Source organism: Balaenoptera acutorostrata, chromosome 6 (genome assembly GCF_949987535.1).
Source record: "Balaenoptera acutorostrata chromosome 6, mBalAcu1.1, whole genome shotgun sequence".
Taxonomy (NCBI): domain Eukaryota; kingdom Metazoa; phylum Chordata; class Mammalia; order Artiodactyla; family Balaenopteridae; genus Balaenoptera; species Balaenoptera acutorostrata.
Window position 1 is genome coordinate 41,845,409 of NC_080069.1, and position 23,142 is coordinate 41,868,550.

General features: G+C 40.4%; 1 protein-coding gene across 2 annotated transcripts; it reads left to right on the forward strand.

The window, feature by feature from the left end:
- The first annotated feature begins 6,145 nt into the window (after positions 1–6,145).
- Positions 6,146–19,695, forward strand: QNG1 (Q-nucleotide N-glycosylase 1). 2 transcript variants are annotated; one of them, XM_028165116.2, is made up of 4 exons: positions 6,146–6,437; positions 7,516–7,775; positions 13,864–14,059; positions 18,882–19,695. In XM_028165116.2, exons 2-4 carry the CDS (start codon positions 7,524–7,526, stop codon positions 19,112–19,114), a joined length of 681 nt encoding a protein of 226 aa, XP_028020917.2. In that variant the 5' UTR covers positions 6,146–6,437; positions 7,516–7,523; the 3' UTR covers positions 19,115–19,695. The 2 variants fall into 2 exon arrangements, with proteins under 2 accessions (XP_028020917.2, XP_007176993.2); XM_007176931.3 differs by lacking the exon at positions 6,146–6,437 and adding an exon at positions 6,457–6,978.
- The last annotated feature ends 3,447 nt before the right edge of the window (positions 19,696–23,142 follow it).

The window sequence follows — 23,142 nt, forward strand, 5'->3', positions numbered from 1 at the left end:
ACAGTTTCTTCACATAGTTTGTCCAGGATAGTGCAGGCTGTGCCAATGCTTCTACACAGTGATTAGCTGTGTCTCTTCCAGGCTCATCATGAAGCAGTAGCCAGCACATATACTATGTCCCCCTGTGTTACTTGCCAACCGAACTTCCTCTTTTCCTCTCCCTCACTGTCGATGCCCTCAGATTGCACCTCACAGATAAAACATCAGCACTTAATCCCTGCCTCAGGTTCTGTCATGATAAATATTCCTTTGTGTCTGTTTATTTTGGCACTTTTTAAAAGTAGGGTTTTTACATATGTTACTGTGAATCCCCACTCCACCCACACCTTTTTTTTTCACTACTAAGTGATCTACTGCCAACTGGCACCAATTCTGCAAATCAAAGTGTGCATTGCAAACATGATCATGTGATCCTCTTTACCAGAAGGTACACCAGGCAATCTGTCTACTTCTGTTCCCCAGAACCTCTCCCACATTTGTGTTGTTTTGGTTCGTTTGTTGTTTTCTTCCAGTTTTATTGAGATATAATTGACATACAGCACTGTATAAGTTTAAGATGTACAGCATAATGATTTTTTTTTTTTTTTTGGCTACTTTTTTTTGTTGTTTTTGGTCTTTATTGCCGTGCGCAGGTTTTCTCTAGTTGTGGCAAGCAGGGGCTCTTCATTGCAGTGCACGGACTTCTCATTGTGGTGGCTTCTCTTGTTGTGGAGCACGGGCTCTAGGCGCATGGGCTTCAGTAGTTGTGGCACGTGGGCTCAGTAGTTGTGGTGCAGGGGCTTAGTTGCTCCACAGCATGTGGGATCTTCCTGGACCAGGGATGGAACCCATTTCCCCTGCATTGACAGGTGGATTCTTAACCACTGCACCATCAGGGAAGTCCCCAGCATAATGATTTGATTTACATACATCAATTTTATTATGAAGTGATTATCATAAGTTCAGTGAACATCCATAATCTCATATAGGTACAAAATTAAAGAAATAGGAAAAAATTTATTTCTCTTGTGATGAGAACTCTTAGGATTTACTCTCTTAACAACTTGCATATATAACATCCGGCAATGTTAATTATATTTATCATGTGGTACATTACATCCCTAGTACTTATTTCTCTTATAACTGGAAATTTGTATCTTTTGACTGCCTTCATCCAATTCTCCCTTCCCCTGCCCTGCTTCCACATATTTAAATGTCAGTTATGGAAATTTCTTTAGCTTGTCTTTGGGCAGTGCAACAACCCCTTGCTTGATGATTTCCAGAACCCATTCCAATGACAGCTCAGCTCCAGCTTGTAGCATCCTTGAGCTAAAGAAGGTGATTACCAGATCAATATTTTGTGTTATATCCTGAAATGAAGGGTGAGTTCAAAATTGTTCAAAGAGGGGCTTCCCTGGTGGCGCAGTGGTTGAGAATCTGCCTGCCAATGCAGGGGACATGGGTTCGAGCCCTGGTCTGGGAAGATCCCACATGCCGCGGAGCAACTCGGCCCATGAGCCACAATTACTGAGCCTGCGCGTCTGGAGCCTGTGCTCCGCAACAAGAGAGGCCGCAATTATGAAAGGCCCGCGCACCGCGATGAAGAGTGGCCCTCACTTGCCGCAACTAGAGAAAGCCCTCGCAGGGAAACGAAGACCCAACACAGCCATAAATAAATAAATAAATAAATAAAAATTGTATAACTTAAAAAAAAAAAACAGATTAAAAAAAATTGTTCAAAGAGATCTCATGTGTAAAGCAGTGCATACACCAAGTTTGGAGGGTGGTGAAGAGAATTTGGCAGGCAGGAACTGATGATCTCTAATATCATTCAAATCACTTCTTCAACGACATTTAAGTCTTGTTTGTAATCTGCTAAGGGAACATCCCTGGAACTCAGCAAACCTCTCAAGGACTGTCTGGCTTGTTCCAGAACTTTGTTGTGTTTTTTAGACAGGAAGGAAAACAAATAGATTATCAGTTTACTGTAAAAGGATAAAACTCAGGAACAGCACAGCTTGTGAAAGAGACACATAGGGCAAGGTATGTGGGAAGGGGCGTGGAGTGTCCATGCTCTCCCAGCATGTTACTCTCCCCGAATCTCACCAATCTGGAAGCTCTGTACTGTTTTTTTTTAATAATACTTAGTTCTTCCTCCAAAGTAGGAAATGTTAATATTAATATTTCACTAGTTAAAAGCAAACTATGGTTCAAAAAAATTCAAATTGATTTTGAACTGTAGTGAGAATGTTAATGATATATAATGGAAATGATATATTTATTCCATTATAGCTGCATATTTTTAAATAGAAATTGAAGTATTTAAGAGTCAAAATTTTCACTAAAAAGAGTCCATTCTGTCCATAAGCCAAGCCTGTAGATGGGACATTTTACATACAATAAGAAGAGAGGAGGAAGAGAAGGAGCCTTCAATGGTACTAAGAAAACTAGGATAATATAATATAATGCCCTAGAAGCCAAGAGTGAATTTAAGGAAGTGATCAATTTTAAATGCTATACATGGATAAATCAAGGAGAAAATGAACAGAAAAATTACATAGTAGTGAACCATATCTCTTTTCTGTTAAGCCTTCTTGGGGCTTTAGTATATTGGTCACTTCGGGAGAGTCAGGAGAAATGAAAATAACAGATATCCTACCTTCACAAAATCCATTTTACTTCTTTGATTTCTTCCTTCTGCATATATCAGAAACTACTGCTCTCTAGCAATGTCTACTGTCCATCCATTGCTCCAGCCAACTTTTGCAAATTTTGCTCAAGAATACATTTTAACCCACTTTCTTTAAGTACCTGCCATAGCGGATCATGACAGAAAATAGCAGATGTAGCAATGATTGTTGCCAATGCTTGACATTTAATTTAGCTATTCAGAATGATGGCTCTCTTGATAACTGGAATAATCTAACTTGATTACTGTTCGGGGGGTGGAAAATGATAGGGACACAACATCATTGATCATGCCTCCCTCCCTTGATCTCTTCAAAAGCCTATGCCTATGTGGTAGAGCTTCTGGCAAAGGTTTTCAAAAGAAACATACTCAGTTGGCATGTTTCCTTTGCCCTTTGCCCCCTTTACTTTCCTCCTTCTTTTTGTGGACACAATGCCTTGTAAGGGTAGAGCCATCTTACAACCATAAAGCCACATACTAGTGATAGTGAGACAGAAAGCGAGGAGCCTAGCTCCTTGCTGGCATTCTCAAATAGTTGCACCAGCCCTGGAGTGCCTACCTCTGGACTTCTTATTATATGAGAATAACAATCCCCTTTTTGTTTAGTCACTAGAATCTGGTTTTCTGTTGCTTGAAGCATAATTCTACCCAGACATTTGACTGTCTGCCTTCCCCACTAGATCATAAGATGTCAGGTAGCATGCCTGTATTTGCTACTTAAGATAGGAAGCTTTCATAGCAAGTAATAGAAAACCCAACTCAAAACTGCTTTAACTATAAGGAAGTTTATTAACTCGGATAACTGGAATCCAAAAGTAAGACAAACTTAAGAGTTGACGTAATCCCATGACTCCAGTTCTGATACTCAGGAGCGCCCTGTGGGGCTCCTGAGCACAAAAGCCTGTCCACCATTTCTTTGATTACAGGAAACAGACTTCATTCAGCTTCCATGACCTTCCCTGAGTTCCAACGGGGCAGATTCAAGAAGTTGTTAATTAGAGAATTGAGGGGATGTGAGACAAGGGAGAAACAGTCAAGAGAAACGATAGTACAGCCTTGGGGCAAGGTCCTGGTTCCCCACCAATGGATACACATAACAATATCTTTGAGCTGTTTTGCAGATACTGAAACCCTCACCAGGTGGGTATGGTGTGCTGCCCACAAGCAGTGTAGACCCCAGACCAGCTGGAACCAGAAGGTTGATGATGCTGACTCCCACCTACCTCACCACCAACCAATCAGAAGAACGTCCAAGAGATGATCACGCCCTCTTTGAACCATTACGATAAAACTTCTCACTACCCTCTCCAAGCTGGGACACACAGTTTTGAGGGCATTAGCCCACTGTGGCCCTCTCTGCCTGGCAAAGCAACAAAGCTATTCTTTTCTACTTCATCCAAAACTCTGTCTCTGAGATTTAATGCAGTGTCAGGGTACAGAGGCCAGATTCAGCTTCAGTTCCATTTCTCTGCTATTCTTTTGGCTTCCCCCATGTGTAACTTCATGCTCAGGTTGCCATCAAAAGGACTGTAGCAATTTCAAGCCTCATATCCAAGAACAACCATGTCCAGAAGGAGCATGAATCACTTCTCCTGGAAAAGCTTTTCTGGAAGCATCCTGCAAACCTATCCTTGCAACTCATTGAGGTGAACTGGGGAACATGCATGATCCTAATCCAATCCCTGGCAAGAGGGTAATATTACCCTTAGACCAGTCCAGACCACCTCTGGAGCTGAGGATGCTGTGCTACACCAACTATGGGTAAGAGAGAGGGATTCCTGAACAACATCAGAATTCTGCTGGACAGGGAGATCAGCTCCGTGCTTTGTGACCACCTAGAGGGGTGGGAGGGAGATGCAAGAGGGAGGAGATATGGGGACATATGTTTATGTATAGCTGATTCACTTTGTTATAAAGCAGAAACTAACACACCATTGTAAAGCAATTATACTCCAATAAAGATGTTAAAAAAAAAATTCTGCTGGGAAGGAAGAAAGAGGGAAAGGATGCTGAGTAGGTAAAGAACTCACTTTTTCTATTCCTAGCATCTTGCAAACATACTTAAAAAAAAAAACTCCTCCTATACACGAAAAGTTTATGCTTTATCTTAAGTTCCTTGAGAGAAGGAAGCATGTTTTACTTTTGTTTATACTACTCTTATGTCTCACTCAATAGCCTAAACATAGTCGAATTTTGATTTTTTTTTTTGTCAACAAGCCTCAGTATAAGAAAATGGCCTAAATTATTTAACCTCTTGGATTCTTTTGTAGATTGCTAAATTTTCTTGCTAATCAAACAACTTCTTTTTTTCCTTTGGCCACATGGCTTGCAGTATGTTAGCTCCGGACCAGGGATTGAACCTGGGGCCGTGGCAGTGAAAGCACCAAGTCCTAACCACTGGACCGCCAGGGAACTCCCTACTAATCAACTTCTTTGACTCCCAAGACTTACAACTGCTGGAGTAGTCAACAGGTTGACATTTATTCAACAACCGTATTACTGTACTAGTGACTTTTTCTGGGAGAGCAAATCGTAGTGAAGCTTTTAAAGTTCCTTTTTCTTATCCAAATGAAGAAACTGCAGGGATGACGGTGTTCTGCTCCTCTAAAGGCACAGTTGTCAGACTTAAAGTTCCAAATACTCCCCAAATTCAATAACTAGAGATGACTACTGATGATTATTTTTAATAGGTGATTTTCAAAGATGTGAACGTTTTATATGATCCATGGAGATTTAAGTCTCTGAAGGAGAAAAAAATACATGCCTCTATACTAAAATTTCATCAAGAGGCAAACTTGGATCATCACTAAATTGACTCCTAAACCTCTCTCCTTATACTACTAGAAGGTTTGTGTGCGTTTGTTTTGTTTTGCTTTTTTAAGTTTGGGGCTGTAAGGTGATACTTATATTTTATACTAATGTCTCTTCAGTTGATTAGAGCCACTGACATAGTCCCTTACTTGACCAGGATGGTTGGCACTGGTGAGCTTGGTTCGAAGAAAGTGCCTTTGACTTGGAGATGGAATCTCAGCCCAGACCACTGCTGTGACCAGGAAGTAAGCACTGAACCACTCAGCTTCTCTTGCACAAATGGGGATTATGATTGCTGCTTTTGACACGGCCGTAGACTAAACTGGATTCGGTATCTAAGCACAAATCCAGGCACATAATATTAATTTAACGATTTAATACACTTGTTTCCTCATCCATTTCTCCAAACATTCCAACTAATCCTAAACCTCCAAATGGGCCAGGATTCAGCAAAATGAAGAAGTGGCCTGCCTGGGACATGGGAGTGGGGGTGGCGGGACCGCCAACCCGTGTCGTAGTCTAGGGGTGGCTCGGCCCCCCGCACCGAGACCCGCGGCCAGAAAGCTCGCGTTCCAGGAACCCGGATGCAGGGCGTCGCCAATGGTATCTTGCCCAGACTTCGCCCTCCGTGGAGAGGGGAGGGGCGGAAGCCGAGGGAGGGCAACGCAGTACACCGGTTGGAATCATCGCGACTCGGGCCACGGCGGCGGACGCAGGCCCACGTGCCCGCGGGAGGGGGTGGGGAGCACGGGCAAAACGGCCGAGCCCCACGTCTCGGAGTGGGCAACTCCCAGCAAGGGCGCGCCGGACGCTTCGAGGCGGTTTCCAGACCTCCAAAAGCGGAAGCGGGTCCCGGGAGTGCGCCCCGGCACGAGTGGGCGGAGCCACCCTCCTGGAAATGCCTGCGGCCTCCGGCCGGCGCGCGGCGCAGCGCAGCAGTCTGCACAGTTCCCCAGTGGTACGGCTGCGGCTGTGGGGGCTGGGCCCAGTCGGTTTTGCTAGCCTCTCTGAGAGGGCGGGAGCCTTTTAGGGCAGCGATCCCGCGGTGGGAAGGGAGGGGGAGTCGTAGGGGACCCTGACCCTTAACCCAGCTAGAGAGGGAAGAGAGTTTGGCCAGCCCGCGGGCGAAAGCGTCGGTTCCCTTTCCACAGGGGAGGGGCGGATGGACGGGCTTCTGACTCCCAGGGAGTCCGCAAAATTCATTGCCGAGAACAGTCGAGATGTATTCATTGACGGCGGAGGCGTGCGGAGAGTGGCCGAGCTTCTGCTGGCCAAGGCCGCGGGGCCGGAGCTGCGCGTGGGGGCCTGGAAGGCCTTTCACGAGCTGAACCCCAAGGCGGCCGACGAGGCCGCCGTTAACTGGGTGTTCGTGACAGACACGCTCAACTTCTCCTTTTGGTCGGAGAGTGACGAGCACAAATGTCTGGTCGGGTACGGGGGGAAGACGTACAGTGGGTACTGGTCCCTGTGCGCCGCGGTCAACAGAGCCCTGGATGAAGGTTGGTGCCCCTTCTCCCGGTCAGACCCAGTAGCTTTGAGGTTTCAGTTTAGTGGGAGGGTCCCACAGAGCGGGTTGGGAGATGGAATAATGTGTTGATAAGGCGAAATTGAAGATCTTCACTGCCGGTACCTCTGCTTAAAAGTATGAGAAGAGGCTGGCATGAAATCTTTATTCAGTGGGAAATGATTCTAATATTTATTGTCACAGCTAAGTCAAAGTCAGTTTTCTAAGGAATGCCACTTTGATGGCATCTGAGGAACAAAGGGCAGAAATTATAACACATTTTACACTGTCAAAATACATCTGATGTAATATTACAGTTGTTAGAAGAGGATGAATAAATACAGACAAGCAAATAGAGAATGAGGGATCTGCTTCTGATTTTTAATTACTCGTCCACTTTTACTGCATTCCTGTAACAATTATGCATTCCTTTAACAATTATGTGGTTTCATTTTAATTGTGTTGCAATAGCAAGGGCCTAATGAATATAAAAGTATGACATTGTTCCAATGCCTTTTCTTTTCTCCCCAAGGGATACCAATGACTAGTGCTTCGTACTATGCCACAGTGACCCTGGATGAGGTTCGGCATATACTCCGTTCTGACACAGACGTCCCCATGCCTTTGATAGAAGAGAGGCATCGGATTCTCAATGAAACCGGGAAAATTCTGCTTGAGAAATTTGAAGGCTCTTTTCTTAATTGTGTCCGAAAAAGTGATAAAAGTGCTCAGAAGTTATTGCACCTAGTAGTTGAAAGCTTTCCTTCTTATAGAGATGTGACTCAGTTTGAGGTGAGTTGCTTCTGTTGGCCATTTTATTTTTTTTAGTTTTTATTTTTTAAAATATACTTATTTATTTATTTTTTGGCGGCATTGGGTCTTTGTTGCTGCGCGCAGGCTTTCTCTAGTTGCGGCGAGCGGGGGCTACTCTTTGTTGCGGTGCGCGGGCTTCTCGTTGCAGTGGCTTCTCTTGTTGCGGAGCACTGGCTCTAGGTGCGCGGGCTTCAGTAGTTGTGGCACACAGGCTCAGTAGTTGTGGCTCACAGGCTCTAGAGCGCAGGCTCAGTAGTTGTGGCACACGGGCTTACTTGCTCTGCGGCATGTAGGATCTTCCCGGACCAGGGCTCGAACCCGTGTCCCCTGCATTGGCAGGCGGATTCTTAACCACTGTGCCACCAGGGAAGCCCTTGTTGGCCATTTTAGAGTTCTTTAATTATCTTCTCATAGTTAACTCTTTTACTTCCAGAATTCCTTTTGAGAATAAAAATTTTAATTTTGGAATTTTTTTCCATGTGGAACAAAGGAACAATAACAAAATTATTAAGTAGTGTTTCAGAGATATTGCTTTTCTTATTGTTTTCTAATCAGTGTATTCTCTTTATTCTTCTGTCCTTTAAAATGTTTCAAACCTGAATTAACACTAGACCTTCAACATGATGTTGTCACTTAGGGATAGTGAGGTCCTTTTAGTACTTCAAAAAATTTACTTCATTGGATGAAAATCAGGATGCATACTAAATTCTCTCTAATAAAAAATATTTCTTGCAGAGTTCTAATGTATATATACTATGTGTTTTCTTTTTCATGCACAGGGTACTTTAACAGTATTATTTGTTTTATGGTACAAAGAAGTTTAAATAGGCGTTCTTTTAAAATGGTGAACATTTTGTGTACTCTCCCAGTGTACACCTGGATTTTGATTTTGTATAATTCTTTTAGAATTCGTTATCACTGTTTATTTTAACTGTGACGTAGAATTGAAAGCAACTTCAGGGGGATCATATAATGTAAATCTATTGACTAAGTTAATGAATACTTGTGTCAACTTAAAATTTTGAAGCTACCCTTTTGTAATCACAATTCAACAACTAAAATTACCAGTAATATTGTTCAAATCATTCTTTATGATTTACAAGGTGTTTGCACAGACACTCTCATTTGATCCACAGAACAACTCTGTGGGGCCTAGGGACAAGGAACATTACAGTCCTGTTTGCAGACCAAGAACCAAAGTCTGAAAAAAAGAAAGGTTAACTAGTGTATCTTAGGTCATTTAGTCAAGAAATAGCTAGCTTTTCAATTCTGCTATAAAGTGAGAGATGCCTGATTATGTATGTTAAGATTCTTTTAATTGCAACTGACAGACACAAAACAAGAAAAAACTTAAGCAAAAAGAATTTGGGGATAGGTACTGGGGATAAACATCCAGGATCAGGGACTCAGTGCCATCAGGATTCAGTCTCTCTTCTTTGTTTCTGTTGACTCCATTTTTCCCTTACTGCAGACCAGCTTTCTCCATGAAGTAGAAAAGGTCCATGAATTTTGCATTTTATCGCTTCAGCCATCAGGGAGAGAGGGAGAAACTTCCTCTCGGTTCTGAAACTCCTGGGCGAGGACTGAATGGACCGGACAGAGGCAGTTCTTAGAAAAGAGGCCCTAGGCCACTGTTGAACTTTATTCTCTTCTGAGGAACCATTTTACTAATGCAGAGGGTACTTTGAGATTTATCTTTGTCTTCAAAGTATGTCATTTCAACCTTGTTTTCAGGAAATTTGGATCAAGTTCCTTGGTCCATCATTCCGACCATTTATAAATATATTAAACGGTGTATAAAATAAATCAAACTGCCATTAATGTGGCTAAGAATCTGTGTATTCCAGAAATGACATGGTTGTTGTAGAAGGAGGGCTAAGATTAAATCTAACATGACTTCAGGATGGAATGAATTCAGGACACCATGTAGTTTATTTACTTTCAAGTTGTCTTGAATTTTTGTCATTGTGAAAGAAAGCAGTGATTTTTTGGGTAGATTATGATATTGATTTAGTAAGCATTTGTTGAATTTCTCTTTTATTTACAGCATAGTGCTTTCTTTTGATTTGTTATGTATGCTGAAAAGTTCAGTTAAAAACTGTACCAGGATATAGATTAATTTTAAGGCTGATACATTTTAAATGCAAATTAGTATCTGAACCATTTCCCATCAGTATTTATTTCTAAAATACATTCTTACAGAAATATCACCAAAATGTAACAAAAATCAAACCTAAACCTTTTAACACTTTCCTAAAGGAGTATTATATTTTTTCATAAGTTTATCATTATTGTTACTCAAAAGCACTATATTTCTGAAAGCCATATGATTCCTGACATAACATTGAGCATGTAGTGGGTGCTCATTTAACCCTTTGATTAGTTAATTTACAGTTATCTTTGCATATTCATTTAAAAGATATATAAATAGTTAAAGCACTTTGCTCAATTAATTCCAAGTCTAAAGGAATTCTAATGAAGTTTTGGCGCTGCTTCTGAATTCAGAAAGTGCTAAAATCAAATGTCTTTTAATCCATATTTAAAAATTTTCTAATTGCAGAAGTAAAACAAATTAATACAGAATTTGGAAGGTACAGAGGAGCAGTCTTTATTCTGCCAAGAGGTAACCACTGTTCACAATTTGGTCTTTTTCTCTGTGTGTGTGAACGTGTATACATATGAGCGGGGGAGAGTTATGCTATATAAACTGTTTTAAAATTTAACATATTATGAGCATCTGTGTCAATAAAAATTCTTCACAGCACACTTTTTTTTCCATACTACTATTTTTAATGACTTCACATTAAAAGTCATTAATGGATGTATGGATGTACATTATGGATGTACATTACCATAATTATTTGCCCGAACTATTTTACCACAATAATTGTGATACACAGTTGTAGTTTTTAAATTGAATTTTGTATCTTATTGTTTTCATTTTATATAATAATAAGCAATACTGACAACAGTTCACACCCATAATATTTTCTTAGGATGGATTCCTAGTAATGGGATTACTGAGTCAGAGCATGGCCAGGATTTTCAGGCTTGTGATACATAAAAATGGTAACTCTTCTCCAGAAAGATGATCAGCCGCAGCATATTGGAATGCCCTTTTCCCTGCTCCTTCGTAATATGGTCATGGTATTGGTTGCTGTATTTTTAAATCTTCAGCAAGTTACATAAAAATAGTTACAATTGTTTTTAATGTTTATTTAGTTACTGAGATTATCATTCATTTTTTAGACATTATGAACAAATAAATGAAATTAGAAAATTTGTCTAAATGAGACAGTTTTAGATCAGTGATTTCCCAACCTGGCTGTGCCCCAGAATCAGTTAGGAAACTTCAGAATTCAGATACATTTCCAAAGCAGCATCCTCGAAGATTCTGATCTATGGGTAAAAGAACTATTTTTTTTAAGCTCTTCAAGTGACTCTGATTTAGACTATTCAGTAGCTATATAAAAGTTCTAATTAATAGATTGGCTTCTTTACGCTGATGTACTGATAAATATACATGAAAAGCATGAGCTTTTCTGATATTTTAATTGATATCATTTTATGTTAGTCTTAAGCATTTGTAATTTTTGACCTTTCTAATTTGTTCATAATAAGTTTGTTGCAGAAAATCAGCTCATGGTTATAGAGTTTTACACTGGTAATTATTTTATAAAGGTACTATTTTGAAAATATTTTATTCACAAAGCAATATTATGGAACATATAGGGTAATTGTTATTTGGGGATTTACTGGTATTTTCAGTGATATCAGTTAATATTTTAGAGATGTAGAATTTTATTACTAAAATTATTTCATTACTAAAAACCATATCAGCTTGTTAAGAAAATGTTTTATAGGTGATTTGAGTTTATTTTTAGATTCCTCACTTGAATTTGTTTTTGTTTTCATTTTAGGGTATTATAATCTAATCTTTGTGATACTAGTTGGCTACCATGGAAACAGTGCTCATGATGTGACAATTTGTGTTTTGTTAGATACTAGCACTGATTTTGTTATATAAGTCTGGTTCCTAGATTTTTCCAGTTTGCTCTGTGAATCTTGTTAGAAATAGGAGACAATAGCTTCTATCATAGTAAATATTATGATGTAATAATTTTGTTTGAAACAGTTTTATTTTGCAAATTAAGTTTTATGCCTTGCTGTTTAATAAAGTAGACTTGAATTAGAAACCTAGTTACCATATATAAGTCCAGCGTATATAGAGGAACAGCTGCCAGGTTGTCATATTTTGATAGGTTTGAGAATATAGATTATTCCCAAATGATATAAGGATATTTCTTAGTGGTGATTTGTTCCCCCAGCACTCAGTGTAATTTACAGTCTTTGCACTATGTCAAAAAATGAGTGTATGTGTTTGCCCGAGAAAACAAGATACCTGCTTTTTTAGTGGTGGCCTTAGAAAATTTAGTTTAAAAAAAAAAATGAAATTTAGTTTATTTAGTAAAAGTAAGTCTGGATTGATTGTAAGAGGTATACCTTAAGGTTAAGCAATATCAGGTTATTTCTCATTAGGACAGTGTAGCATTGGAGTTGTTTTTAGTAAATATAGGAATCTATATTATCATCTTAAAGAATTTTTATATGGAGTCTTTCCTTGAAGAATTTAATTTCATTTTTAATTTACTTCTTTATGTCACTTACTTATTAAAACATTCTCCGAGGTGATCAGAATATATTTTGGGAGCCAGTGATACTGATTATTCACATTTAACAGACAAGCAGTTACAAAAGATGATTTGAGGTTATTAGCACTGGTGTTAGGACTAGGAGTAGACTGTAATTATCTTTGTTCTTCCATAGTGAAAGCTAACGAGCATTTGTAGTTTTATAGAGCGTTTTAAAATATATATATATATTTATTTATTTATTTGGCTGCACCGGGGTCTTAGTTGTGGCACGTGGGATCTAGTTCCCTGGCCAGGGATTGAACCCAGGCCCCCTGCATTGGGAGCATGGAGTCTTAACCACTGGACCACCAGGGAAGTCCCTATAGAGAATTTTTGAGTTAAATTATGACCCATTCTCTTATAATGCCTGGTTAAATTTGTTTCTTCCATGTATAAATATAATTGGTAACTAATTTTGTTATATGAACTTACATATTAACTTGGACCATTTCCAAAAAGGGTAGGCTTGATAAATTCTAGCTATTGATCAGTTTTGTCTTTATCTCTGAAATAAGTTAATCATTTTATCTGAAAGGAAACAGTTAAAAAATGGATGTTGTGGGCTTCCCTGGTGGCGCAGTGGTTGAGAATCTGCCTGCCAATGCAGGGGACGCGGGTTCGAGCCCTGGTCTGGGAAGATCCCACATGCCGCGGAGCAACTCGGCCCATGAGCCACAATTACTGAGCCTGCGCGTCTGGAGCCTGTGCTCCGCAACAAGTGAGGCCGCGATAGTGAGAGGCCCGCGCACCGCGATGAAGAGTGGCCCCCGCTCGCCGCAACTAGAGAAAGCCCTCGCACAGAAACGAAGACCCAACAAAGCCATACATACATACATACATACATAAATAAAAAGAATGTAAGCAGACAAGAATAGCATTAAAAAAAGAAAAATGGATGTTGTAATTCTCTTCAGAGGTGAATTTAGGAATGATTATTTTCTTCTTTATACTCTTCCATACTTTATACAATTAATGTGAATTATGTTGCAATCAGAAGAACATATATTTTTTAACTTAAGAAACTTTCTAAAGAAATACTATCTAGCCCTTAACAATAGCAAGCAGGTGGATTATAGTGACACAGAAATATGTATATGAAGTAATGCCATTGAAAAAGAACACTAAATAGTGCCATGATTACATAAATTGTATTTTATGTGCTTTGAAAACTATAGGAAGTAAATTTGGAGTGATAGAGATAACTTAGTATTTATTAGACCCCTTCTTTTTTTCTGTAAAAGGTCTATAAATTCTTACCAAAGAGTAAGATTATTCTACCCTTGAAAAATGTTTTCTATGTGTGCCTTTTTTTTAATAGCATACATAAAGCTTTCACATACCCAGGTAACATTTATATTCTCCTCATTCATCAGGGGAAAAGAATTTCTTTTTACAAACGGGCCCAAATCCTTGTGGCAGATACGTGGAGTGTATTAGAGGGAAAAGGAGACGGCTGCTTTAAGGACATCTCCAGAATCACCATGTTTGCTGACTATAGATTACCTCAGGTTCTTGTTTACCTGGGAGCCCTGAAATACTCTGACGAACTACTGGAGAAGCTTCTCAAAGGTTTGCCAGCTTAATTAAGACATTCTTTGTTATACTATGAATTGTCGTTGGGTCTTTGTCTAGTTTCTTTTACAAAAGGTCTTCTTTCCTTAAAAAACAAAACAAAACACTTATTGTTAAAAGCACATGTAAAGAAGAATGCAGGGGCAATTAAATTACAGAGAAAATTGCTTTTTGTTGTTTACAGTGTGGAATATAGATATTGTTGGAAATCACAGTATTTGGACATCATCATTTCAGAGTCTTATAATAAAATGAAACCTAAATCTATGTCACGTGAAGGTGTGCAACACTAAGACAGTTCAGGTTTGTATTTAAAGAGTGTTAAGCTGAAGAGCACACTACACTGTGAAATAAAAGGTGGGCTGAGAGATAGGTAATATGTACTGGATTTTGAGTTAGGAGGCTCCAAGTTCTGTCACTGGCTTATCTTACACAAGTCACTCACTTTCCTAGGCTTATTTTTTACCATTATTGGGTTTGATTATTGATTCTCAAGAGTAGGAGCCTTATTATAATATATGAGTATAGATAATTGTGTTTGTATGAAAAGTAGCTTTTTGTTTTTTGGGGTTTTTTTTTTGTTTTTTTCCCCTCCCCCTTCTCTGCCCTCCCCCGCAGCTTTTTGTTTTTTAAACATTTCTTTGTATAAGGAAAATAATTATATTGTACAATTTTCATGTTAATTTCTCTTTTAGGTGCAGTACTTTCAGCTACTTTTTTCTTTATTTTTAAAAGAAGTAGTTTTTATGATTGAATAATTTTCTCTTGTGAAATAGATTTCAATCACCCAAAATAAGAATAGCACAGGATAGAAAAGTACCATTATTCCTATGATTGCTTCTACCAGGTTTTTATGCAGCCTTGGGCAATCCGTTTTGCCCATTTCCTCATTTGGAAAATAACAAGCTATTTTATGTCATAATGCTCATGTCTGGGTCATTAATTGTTGGATACCTTTAAAAGGGACAACATTTAGCAGTCAGGGCTTCTACATACAGCCATATTCAGCTGATCTTTTTTCTGGCCAACGTATAGAATGTTCATTCCTATCTCTAAACACACTGTTGCTTGGTTTCCCTCACCCATATTTTCTTTTTTTCAATTCAAATTCTACACATCCACAAAGGCTTAGTTCAAATGTTACCTCTTCCACATAGCTTTTCCTGACTCTCCATGCTTTGTCCATCTCCTTCTCCTGAGTTTTTAGAGCACCCAGTTGTCTCTGCTACTGTGAGAAAAACTCTGGTGAGAAGGGGTCACCCAGCATAGTTGTACAGAGTTGTCTGAATTTTCTTCTACCATCCATTTCACCTCCAGAGGCTGTTTTCCAGATGTCCAGCTGCAGCTGTTACTGCCTCTTATTACATCCAGCTTCAAACTATCCTTCGCTAGTTTGTCATAGGGGGAACAAATTCCCTTGCCTCTTAGTTTATTTAAGCAAAGTTGGAATTTTTTTTTCCCCAAAAAGTACTTTACTAGCAAACTAGAGGAGAAATACTGATGGAACTTATAACTATAAAGGAGCACACGTAAGTCAAGGACACTGATTAAAAAAAATTTTTTTTTAATATTTATTTATTTGGCTGCGCCAGGTCTTAGTTGCGGCATGCGGGCTCTTAGTTGCAGCATGTGGAATCTAGTTCCCTGACCAGGGATTGAACCCGGGCCCCCTGAATTGGGAGCATGGAGTCTTAACCACTGGACCACCAGGGAAGTCCCTAAAAATTATCTTAAGTGAAATCTAGAACCAGGTGGCTTGATTAGATGAGGTAGAAACTTCCTTAACTGGTCTCCAGTGATACTTTTTTCAAACTTGAGGATATGCTACGCGTATAATTCTTTTCTTCTCTTCTCTTCCGGGAAGGGCAGCCCTTGGAAGACCTACTTAGATTTCTGTTCATTTACCTACCTAGATTTCTGTTCATGTTATCTTTAGCCCATCTCTTCGCCAAAGGCATATTTTTTAGCCAGCTATAAAGACTGACAATGCAGTTTGGCTAAATTAGATTCTTCATTGTGATTCTAAGGCTGACTTTTAGGCCTAATATGTTGGCCAGGTTACCTTCCTTGACTCTAATCTATGTCAGTCCTCTCAAATGGTTTCATTCTTTTTCTGTTTCAAAGTCCATGTCCTATTCCATACTATAAGTTGCTGTATTAGTTACTTTGTTAGTTTCCTTATGGCTGACATAACAAATTATCACAAACTTGATGGCTTAAAACAACAGAAATATATTCTCTCATGTCTCTGGAGGCTAGAAGTCTGAAATCATGGTGTTTGCAGGGCCATGCTTGCTCCCTCTGAAGGGTGTTGGGAAGAATCCTTCTTTGCCTCTTCCTAGCTTCTGGTGGCTACCAGCAGTCCTTGGCATTCCTTAGCTTTGTAGCTGCATCACTCCAACCATGGCTTTCTTCCCTGTGTGTCTCCTCTGTCTCTTCGTATCTTCTCCTTTTTTTTATGAAGACAGCAGTCATGGCATTGAAGGCCCATCTTAACACAGTTACGACCTCATCTTAACTTGATTACATCTGTAGGAGCTCTTTACGAGTAAGGCCACATCCACAGGTACCAGGAGTTAGGACTCGAAAGTATTTTGGCGGGGGGAGGGGAGAGGTGGGGAGGAACACAGTTCAACTCTACAGTCATTTGTTACTGTGTAACAAATTATGCTCATATTTAATGACTTAAAGTAACAAACATTATCTCACAGTTTCTATGGATCAGGAATTTGGGTGCTGCTTAACTGAGTGCATCTGGCTCAAGATTGCAGTCAAGCTGTTAGCTGGGGCAGTGGTCTTATCTAATGGCTCCACTTGGGTGGTGGTATCTACCTCCAAATTCACTGTCATGGTTGATTTGGCAAATCTGGCAAGTTGATAGTCAAGTTTGAAGGAATTGATTAGCAAGAGAACTGAAGAATGGATTTGTATGCTGGCACCTGGGGCAAAGTAGGGAAATGGAGGGACACAGCCAGTGTCTGTTCTTCCACCTGCCCCAGGGATCAGGGAGAGATGGATGGAGGGGACACTATTTAAGATCCTAGGTGACAGAGTGGAACTCAGTGGGGCTAGGGTATTTCCCCTGGGTCTCAGTGGATCACAGGGCCTCTCAGATACTGTGAAGCTCTGTGCAAGGGTACAGATTGGTGGCCAGATATATATATATATAATATATATATATATATATATATATATAATATATATATATAATATATATATATTGGTGGCCAAATATAGCTTGCAGATGTGTTTTGTTTGGCTTGAACCGTGTTTTAAGCAATTTTTAATTAGTTATCAGCACTTGACAAGTAGGAGATTTCACATGAAAATCAACTTTCTGGCTTCTCTTGTAAGAGTAGAGAAATACAGGAACATTGGGTTTACCTTTACACGGGGCAGCACATGCTCTCTAGCTCACCACAGTTTGCATCTGGCAGCTGCATCCACTTACTCTATCTGGCTTATCTTTATAGGCAGTTGAGTTGATGAGCCCAACTCTAGTCTCCCTGGCAAAGCACTGAGAGTGCCCACCCTGCAGGATCAGATATACCCTGGAGGTGGGTGCTGAATAGACTGCAGGTCCTATAGGAGCTCGCGGCTCCGTATTCAGGCAGAGCTGACTAAAGGATCCTGAATCCAGGATGTGAGGGCAATCTGGCTGCGACATCTGTCACCCCATTGATGGCCAGGGTTGATTCGGCTGATCTGGCTGGTTAGGTGGGTGGCCCCTTCCTCCCTCACCACTCCATATGCGTCCCTCCCGAAGCTGCGCGCTCGGTGGAAGAGGACAACCTTCCCCGATAGAGGAGGACCGTTCTTCGGTCAAGGGTATACGAGCAGCTGTGCTCCCCTGCTAGAACCTCCAAACAAGCTCTCAAGGATCCTGAATCCGAAGAACGATCATGGTTTTCCTTGCTCAAGCTAAGAACTTTGATTTCCTAGGTTTTCCTTGATGTACCTGGCGTGTCCCCAAGACAGTGTTAAGTGGGGAAGGGAGGTACTGTTTATTTGGCCCCCTAGGAGTCCTCTAGATTTTGCAATAATGTTTTTATTTTTCCTGACATTAAACCCAAATTTTAAATCCTCTCTAAAAGTAATTTAATAATCTTGCTGTCATATTTTAAAATGTATGGTTAGGGACTTCCCTGGTGGTGCAGTGGTTAAGAATCTGCCTGCCAATGCAGGGGACACGGGTTCGAGCCCTGGTCTGGGAAGATCCCACATGCCGCGGAGCAACTAAGCCCGTGCGCCGCAACTACTGAGCCTGCGCTCTAGAGCCCACGAGCCACAACTACTGAGCCCGCGTGCCACAACTACTGCAGCCCGCGTGCCAAGAGCCTGTGCTCCGCAACAAAGAGAAGCTACCGCAACGAGAAGCCTGCGCACCGCAACAAAGAGTAGCCCCTGCTCACCACAACTGGAGAAAGCCCGCGCACGCAACAAAGACCCAACATAGCCAAAAAATAAATAAATAAATAAAATTTTTAAAATAAATAAATAAAAATAAAATGTATGGTTACCCCATACTTATTTAGCAAATATTTATTGGGGAGCGAGTATATGCAAGGTGCTAGGCTAGGTCCTAGGAATATTGAGACAACTAAGCCAGACATGGTCCTTGTCCTTGTGGAACTTAACTTGCAATTTTGAATTCATGCCTGAGTTTAGAAATGGTTTAAATTACCAAAAATAAATCTGAGATTTACAATTTTAAAATGAGTACTATTTAAATACTGTGTTTTGTCCTATAGTAAAGTTTTGAGTAGATTTCATTTCATTGACTAATAGTGCTTCTTGCTCTGTCTTTTTTCCCTTGCAGGAGAAATGCTTTTGTATGGGAATAGGCAAGAGGTGGAAATCAGAGGGTGTTCACTTTGGTGTGTTGAGCTGATCCGGGATTGTCTTCTGGAGCTTACTGAAAAAAAGGGTGAAAAAACTAGTGGAGAGATCAATTCCATTCTTCTGGATTATTTCTTATGGGACTATGCCCGTGATCACAGGGAAGATATGAAAGGAATTCCATTTCATCACACACGTTGCATATATTATTGACCCACAATGTAAACTGATCCTAAGAAAACTTGCATTTTTATATCACATAATTATTTGTATAATTTTTCTTTGTTATTAGAGACGGTGGTAGAGGTTACAGCAACAAGAAAATTGATTACCCAGGCTCTCTTAAAATATTTTCCTGACATATCACTCTGTATTGCCAACTTTTTCCTTTGTTTGCTTATTTAGTTTTGACTGTATTTTCCTTTTCTATGGATACATGACAGAAATAGTAAAGGAAATTTAATGCTTTCTTTAAATCTCAGATTTCTTAAAATTAATCATGCCTTATAATGTGATTGACCTTTGGTAATAATATTTCATCCATTCAATTGGTATCTTTTTTCAAGGTGTTGTAATTTTCTATATACCTTAATCATTTGATATAAGAGAGAGAGAAAGCAGGGTCTTTGCTGTATGAATGCTGCTGCTCTTGTAGAAATCAATCTTGACAGATTTTTTAAAACTTCTTATTGATAAACATAATGATTTTCAATTTAGGATATCTGTACAGTTTTTTTTTTTTTCTTCAGAGTAACTACATTAGAATTTATTGAATAAAGGTTTTTTAAACTTCTCTTAAATCTGGAAGGAATTATTTCATTAAAATAGAATTTACCACACATACTTTTTTTTTTTTTTTTTTTAATTTATTTATTTTATTTATCTATTTTTGGCTGCATTGGGTCTTCGTTGCTGCGTGCAGGATTTCTCTAGTTGCGGCGACCGGGGGCTACTCTTTGTTGCGATGCGCAGGCTTCTCATTGCAGTGGCTTCTCTTGTTGGGAAGCACGGGCTCTAGAGCGCAGGCTCAGTAGTTGTGGCACACAGGCTTAGTTGCTCTGCGGCATGTGGGATCTTCCCAGACCAGGGCTCGAACCCGTGTCCCCTCCATTGGCAGGCGGATTCTCAACCACTGCGCCACCAGGGAAGTCCCCCCACACATACTTTTAAAAGGTTTACAATGAATCTGACTATTTACTTTATGTTGCAGGACTCTCATTACCCACCAAGCAAGCACTCGTCTCCCATCTTCATCCCCACCTCCCTTCTAACGTAATCTTGATTTTTGTTACCTACCTTATCACCTCACCGTGACTGTGTGAATCAGAAAAAGCCGTCCTTTCTCCAGGCACTTCACTGCCATCTGCTGGAAACTTGTCATAATAGCTTTACAAATGACAATGACTGGGAATGTGAGTGGGGCCCCCTGGAGTCCTGTACTGCACAACTTGCCCCACCTGAAGTAGTGGTCCTGTATCTGTCTCTCTCCTATGTGACTAAGGGGAAGGTGATCTTGTCCCCAGTTCTGGAGATAGACCTGAGTTAATATGAATGGTGTATTATTCATGATAATCCTATTCTCTGCCTGTGATTGTTCTAGTAATAGAAATATAATCTAGTTCTGGCCAGTGACACTGGAGGGCAAGTCTGCAGGGAGGCTTATGGGAAAAGGTTTCTTCACTTTGAAGAAAGGGCCATGGTAGAAGATCCCTCTTCTTCCTCTGAGCAATGTTCTGCCGTAAATGTAATACCTGAAGCTGTAGTAACGATTGTGTGGAGCCAGAGCCCTCCTGAACCTGCCCTGCCTGAGTCCAGCCTAGCTATGGCCTTCATTGCTGAGATAATGAACTCAGCACCTTATTATTGCCATAATTTTGAATTAGTTTTCTGTAGAAAGTATCATAGTTAATAGTTTCCAATTTAACCCGCTCTTACAAGGCTCCAGGAAGCGCAAGCAAAACAGTTGCTTAGACCTCAGGACTGGCCCAGCTCCTCCTCCTGTCGCCCTTTTGCTCCTCTCCCTGTCCTGCCCACCCCTGTACCCTTTCCCCTGCTTCCTGTCTTTTCCCTCTTCTCCCTCCTCCCCACCTCTCCCTCTCCTCCCCTCTCCTTCCCCCTCCAGGCTCAGCCAGCTCTGGGCTTCCTGCTTTCCCCATTTACTTCTCCATCATGTAAAAGACAGGGAAGGCAGTTTAGGGCTGTATGGTGCTCCTTGATGTCCAAGACGCAGCTGTCTTTTCTCTTGTTACACTGAGCATAGCCTGGACTGCTGATCCAAGATGTCTGCGTTCTAATCTAGGCAGCAGGATTGAAGAAGCTACAAAGTTGAAGAGTGCAAGGGTTGACAGGAAGGCTCTAGCAGTTACCACGTGCAGTTTTGCTTTCATTTCACTGACTAGAACTTAGTCACATGACCACAACTTACTGCCAGGGAGGCCAGGGAGCTATTCTCTATTCCAGGCATTGGGTACCAGCTAAACTAAGGAGTGTGGATGGATATTAAGAAACAGCAAGTTTTCATCACCATGCATGGATTTTATAGTTTTCATACCTGATACAGACTAAGAATTTAAATTAAATAACAATTCACCTAATGGTTTTAACAGCCAATGATGCTCACTTTCCAGATCTATTGTGGGATTGCAAAATAGTAATATTCTAATTCTAATATTCTTGGTTGTGTGAGCCTTGCACAGAGATAACTTCTCTCTTGATGGATTTCAGGATAGACTGAGGAGCATAATGAACTTGGAGCCAGCTCCTGAAGTTCCAGAAGATGAGAATGTAGAAATAGGATCTAGAAAGGTTTTTGGTTATGTTGATTTATTCTGCATGCTAATCTCAAAGACAATTAATGTAAATGTGCACAGCTCCTGGAGCCCCTCCCTGCCCTCCCCATCACAGCCCTCCATTCAGGGAAGTCCTTTGTTTACTGTCGTTAAACCAGTTCCCTAGCAGAGATGAAACATTAGTTCTGATTCCTTGGTGACTGTTTCCTTTAATAGCTTTTGCTTTGTAACAAGCTCAAAAAACATTTTTTTAAAACATATTTCATTGATTTCTTTAGGATTATCTGGTGGTTTAGCCGTGGTACCATGTCAATGTCTTCCAGCCAAAGTAAACAGGTTGGGTTAATTACTTGTTGCAGCATGGGCTGTCTCAGTAACAGGATGCCTTGGGACAGGGTCTAAGGAAGCAAGGTTCTCTCTAAATTGGATGCCATCAGCCAAAGGCAATTCTACCTTTGGCTATCTCAAATCTTATCTATAAAGAGGGCAGGCTGAAGCAAAGAAAGACAGAAATTGGTAAAGAAGCGGCAGTCACTCATTTCAGCCAAGATAGCACGATGTTTGGTTCTGTGTGTGTGGCACAGTAGCTTAGGCAAAATTATCAAGTGGCCTTATTTTGTCTCACTTTATCAAGGTCTCTGAGTAACCTTGTCTGAGATTATGTTCAACAGGAGAATACCATGGCATAGCTGTGAGTGCCAGGGCAGCTTTTGTCAGGGGCTGCTTTTGTTCCTTTCTCAACCTTTAACTTCTCCCTGATTAGCACTAAAGAAATTAATAGATTTCATTCAATTCAATCCAGAAATCAATTAATGAACTCCTTCACTGTTCCTCTTCCCTGAAGCTGAATGGATAATGGTTTAATAATCCAGTTGAGGAGGTATAGGTTTAATGAGCCACAGTACATGACTTTAGGCAACTACACCTTCCTTTTCCTTGTAGCTCTATGACTCATCTCTCTCTCAGTGTGCTTAGATCACTTTTTTCCTTTTTTCTTCTTTTTTTACTTTGGTTTTTTATTCTCAGCCCTTTGGTGGATGTTATTGCCAAAGACAATACCTGAACAAGTAAGAAAATTGACCTTATTCAGTTAATTGCAATATGAAGAGCACCCCAGATGCGAAGATCAGAGTTTCTTGGCAGGGTGGTGTTGCCCTAGTCTTTTATAGGGAGGAGTAGACAGGTTACAGGTGGGGGAATTCACAGGTGGGTTTGTTTTGCAATCAGGAGGCATCTCAGTCAGTTCGCTGAAGAGGAAATTTTTATCTTTGTGTCTAGCTAGTTTGAGGCAGACAGATAGTTCTAATCTCAGCTAATCATTCACAAAGACAAAGAATGAGGAATTGGAGAGTCTGTGGCTGGCCTCGCGTCAGCAGGTTTGGGTGAAGGGAAAGATCCGTGTTTGGTCTTGTCACAGTCACAAGTCAAGCAGGGAGACATGAGAAAGAGTCG

What these genes read in the sequence shown, in the direction of transcription:
- QNG1 (XM_007176931.3), top strand. Translation starts at nt 6,642, where the DNA reads ATGGACGGGCTTCTGACTCCCAGGGAGTCCGCAAAATTCATTGCCGAG. An exon ending in CAACAGAGCCCTGGATGAAG is followed by an intron (nt 6,979 to 7,515) that starts GTTGGTGCCCCT and finishes TTTCTCCCCAAG; the next exon opens with GGATACCAATGACTAGTGCT. An exon ending in ACTGGAGAAGCTTCTCAAAG is followed by an intron (nt 14,060 to 18,881) that starts GTTTGCCAGCTT and finishes TTTCCCTTGCAG; the next exon opens with GAGAAATGCTTTTGTATGGG.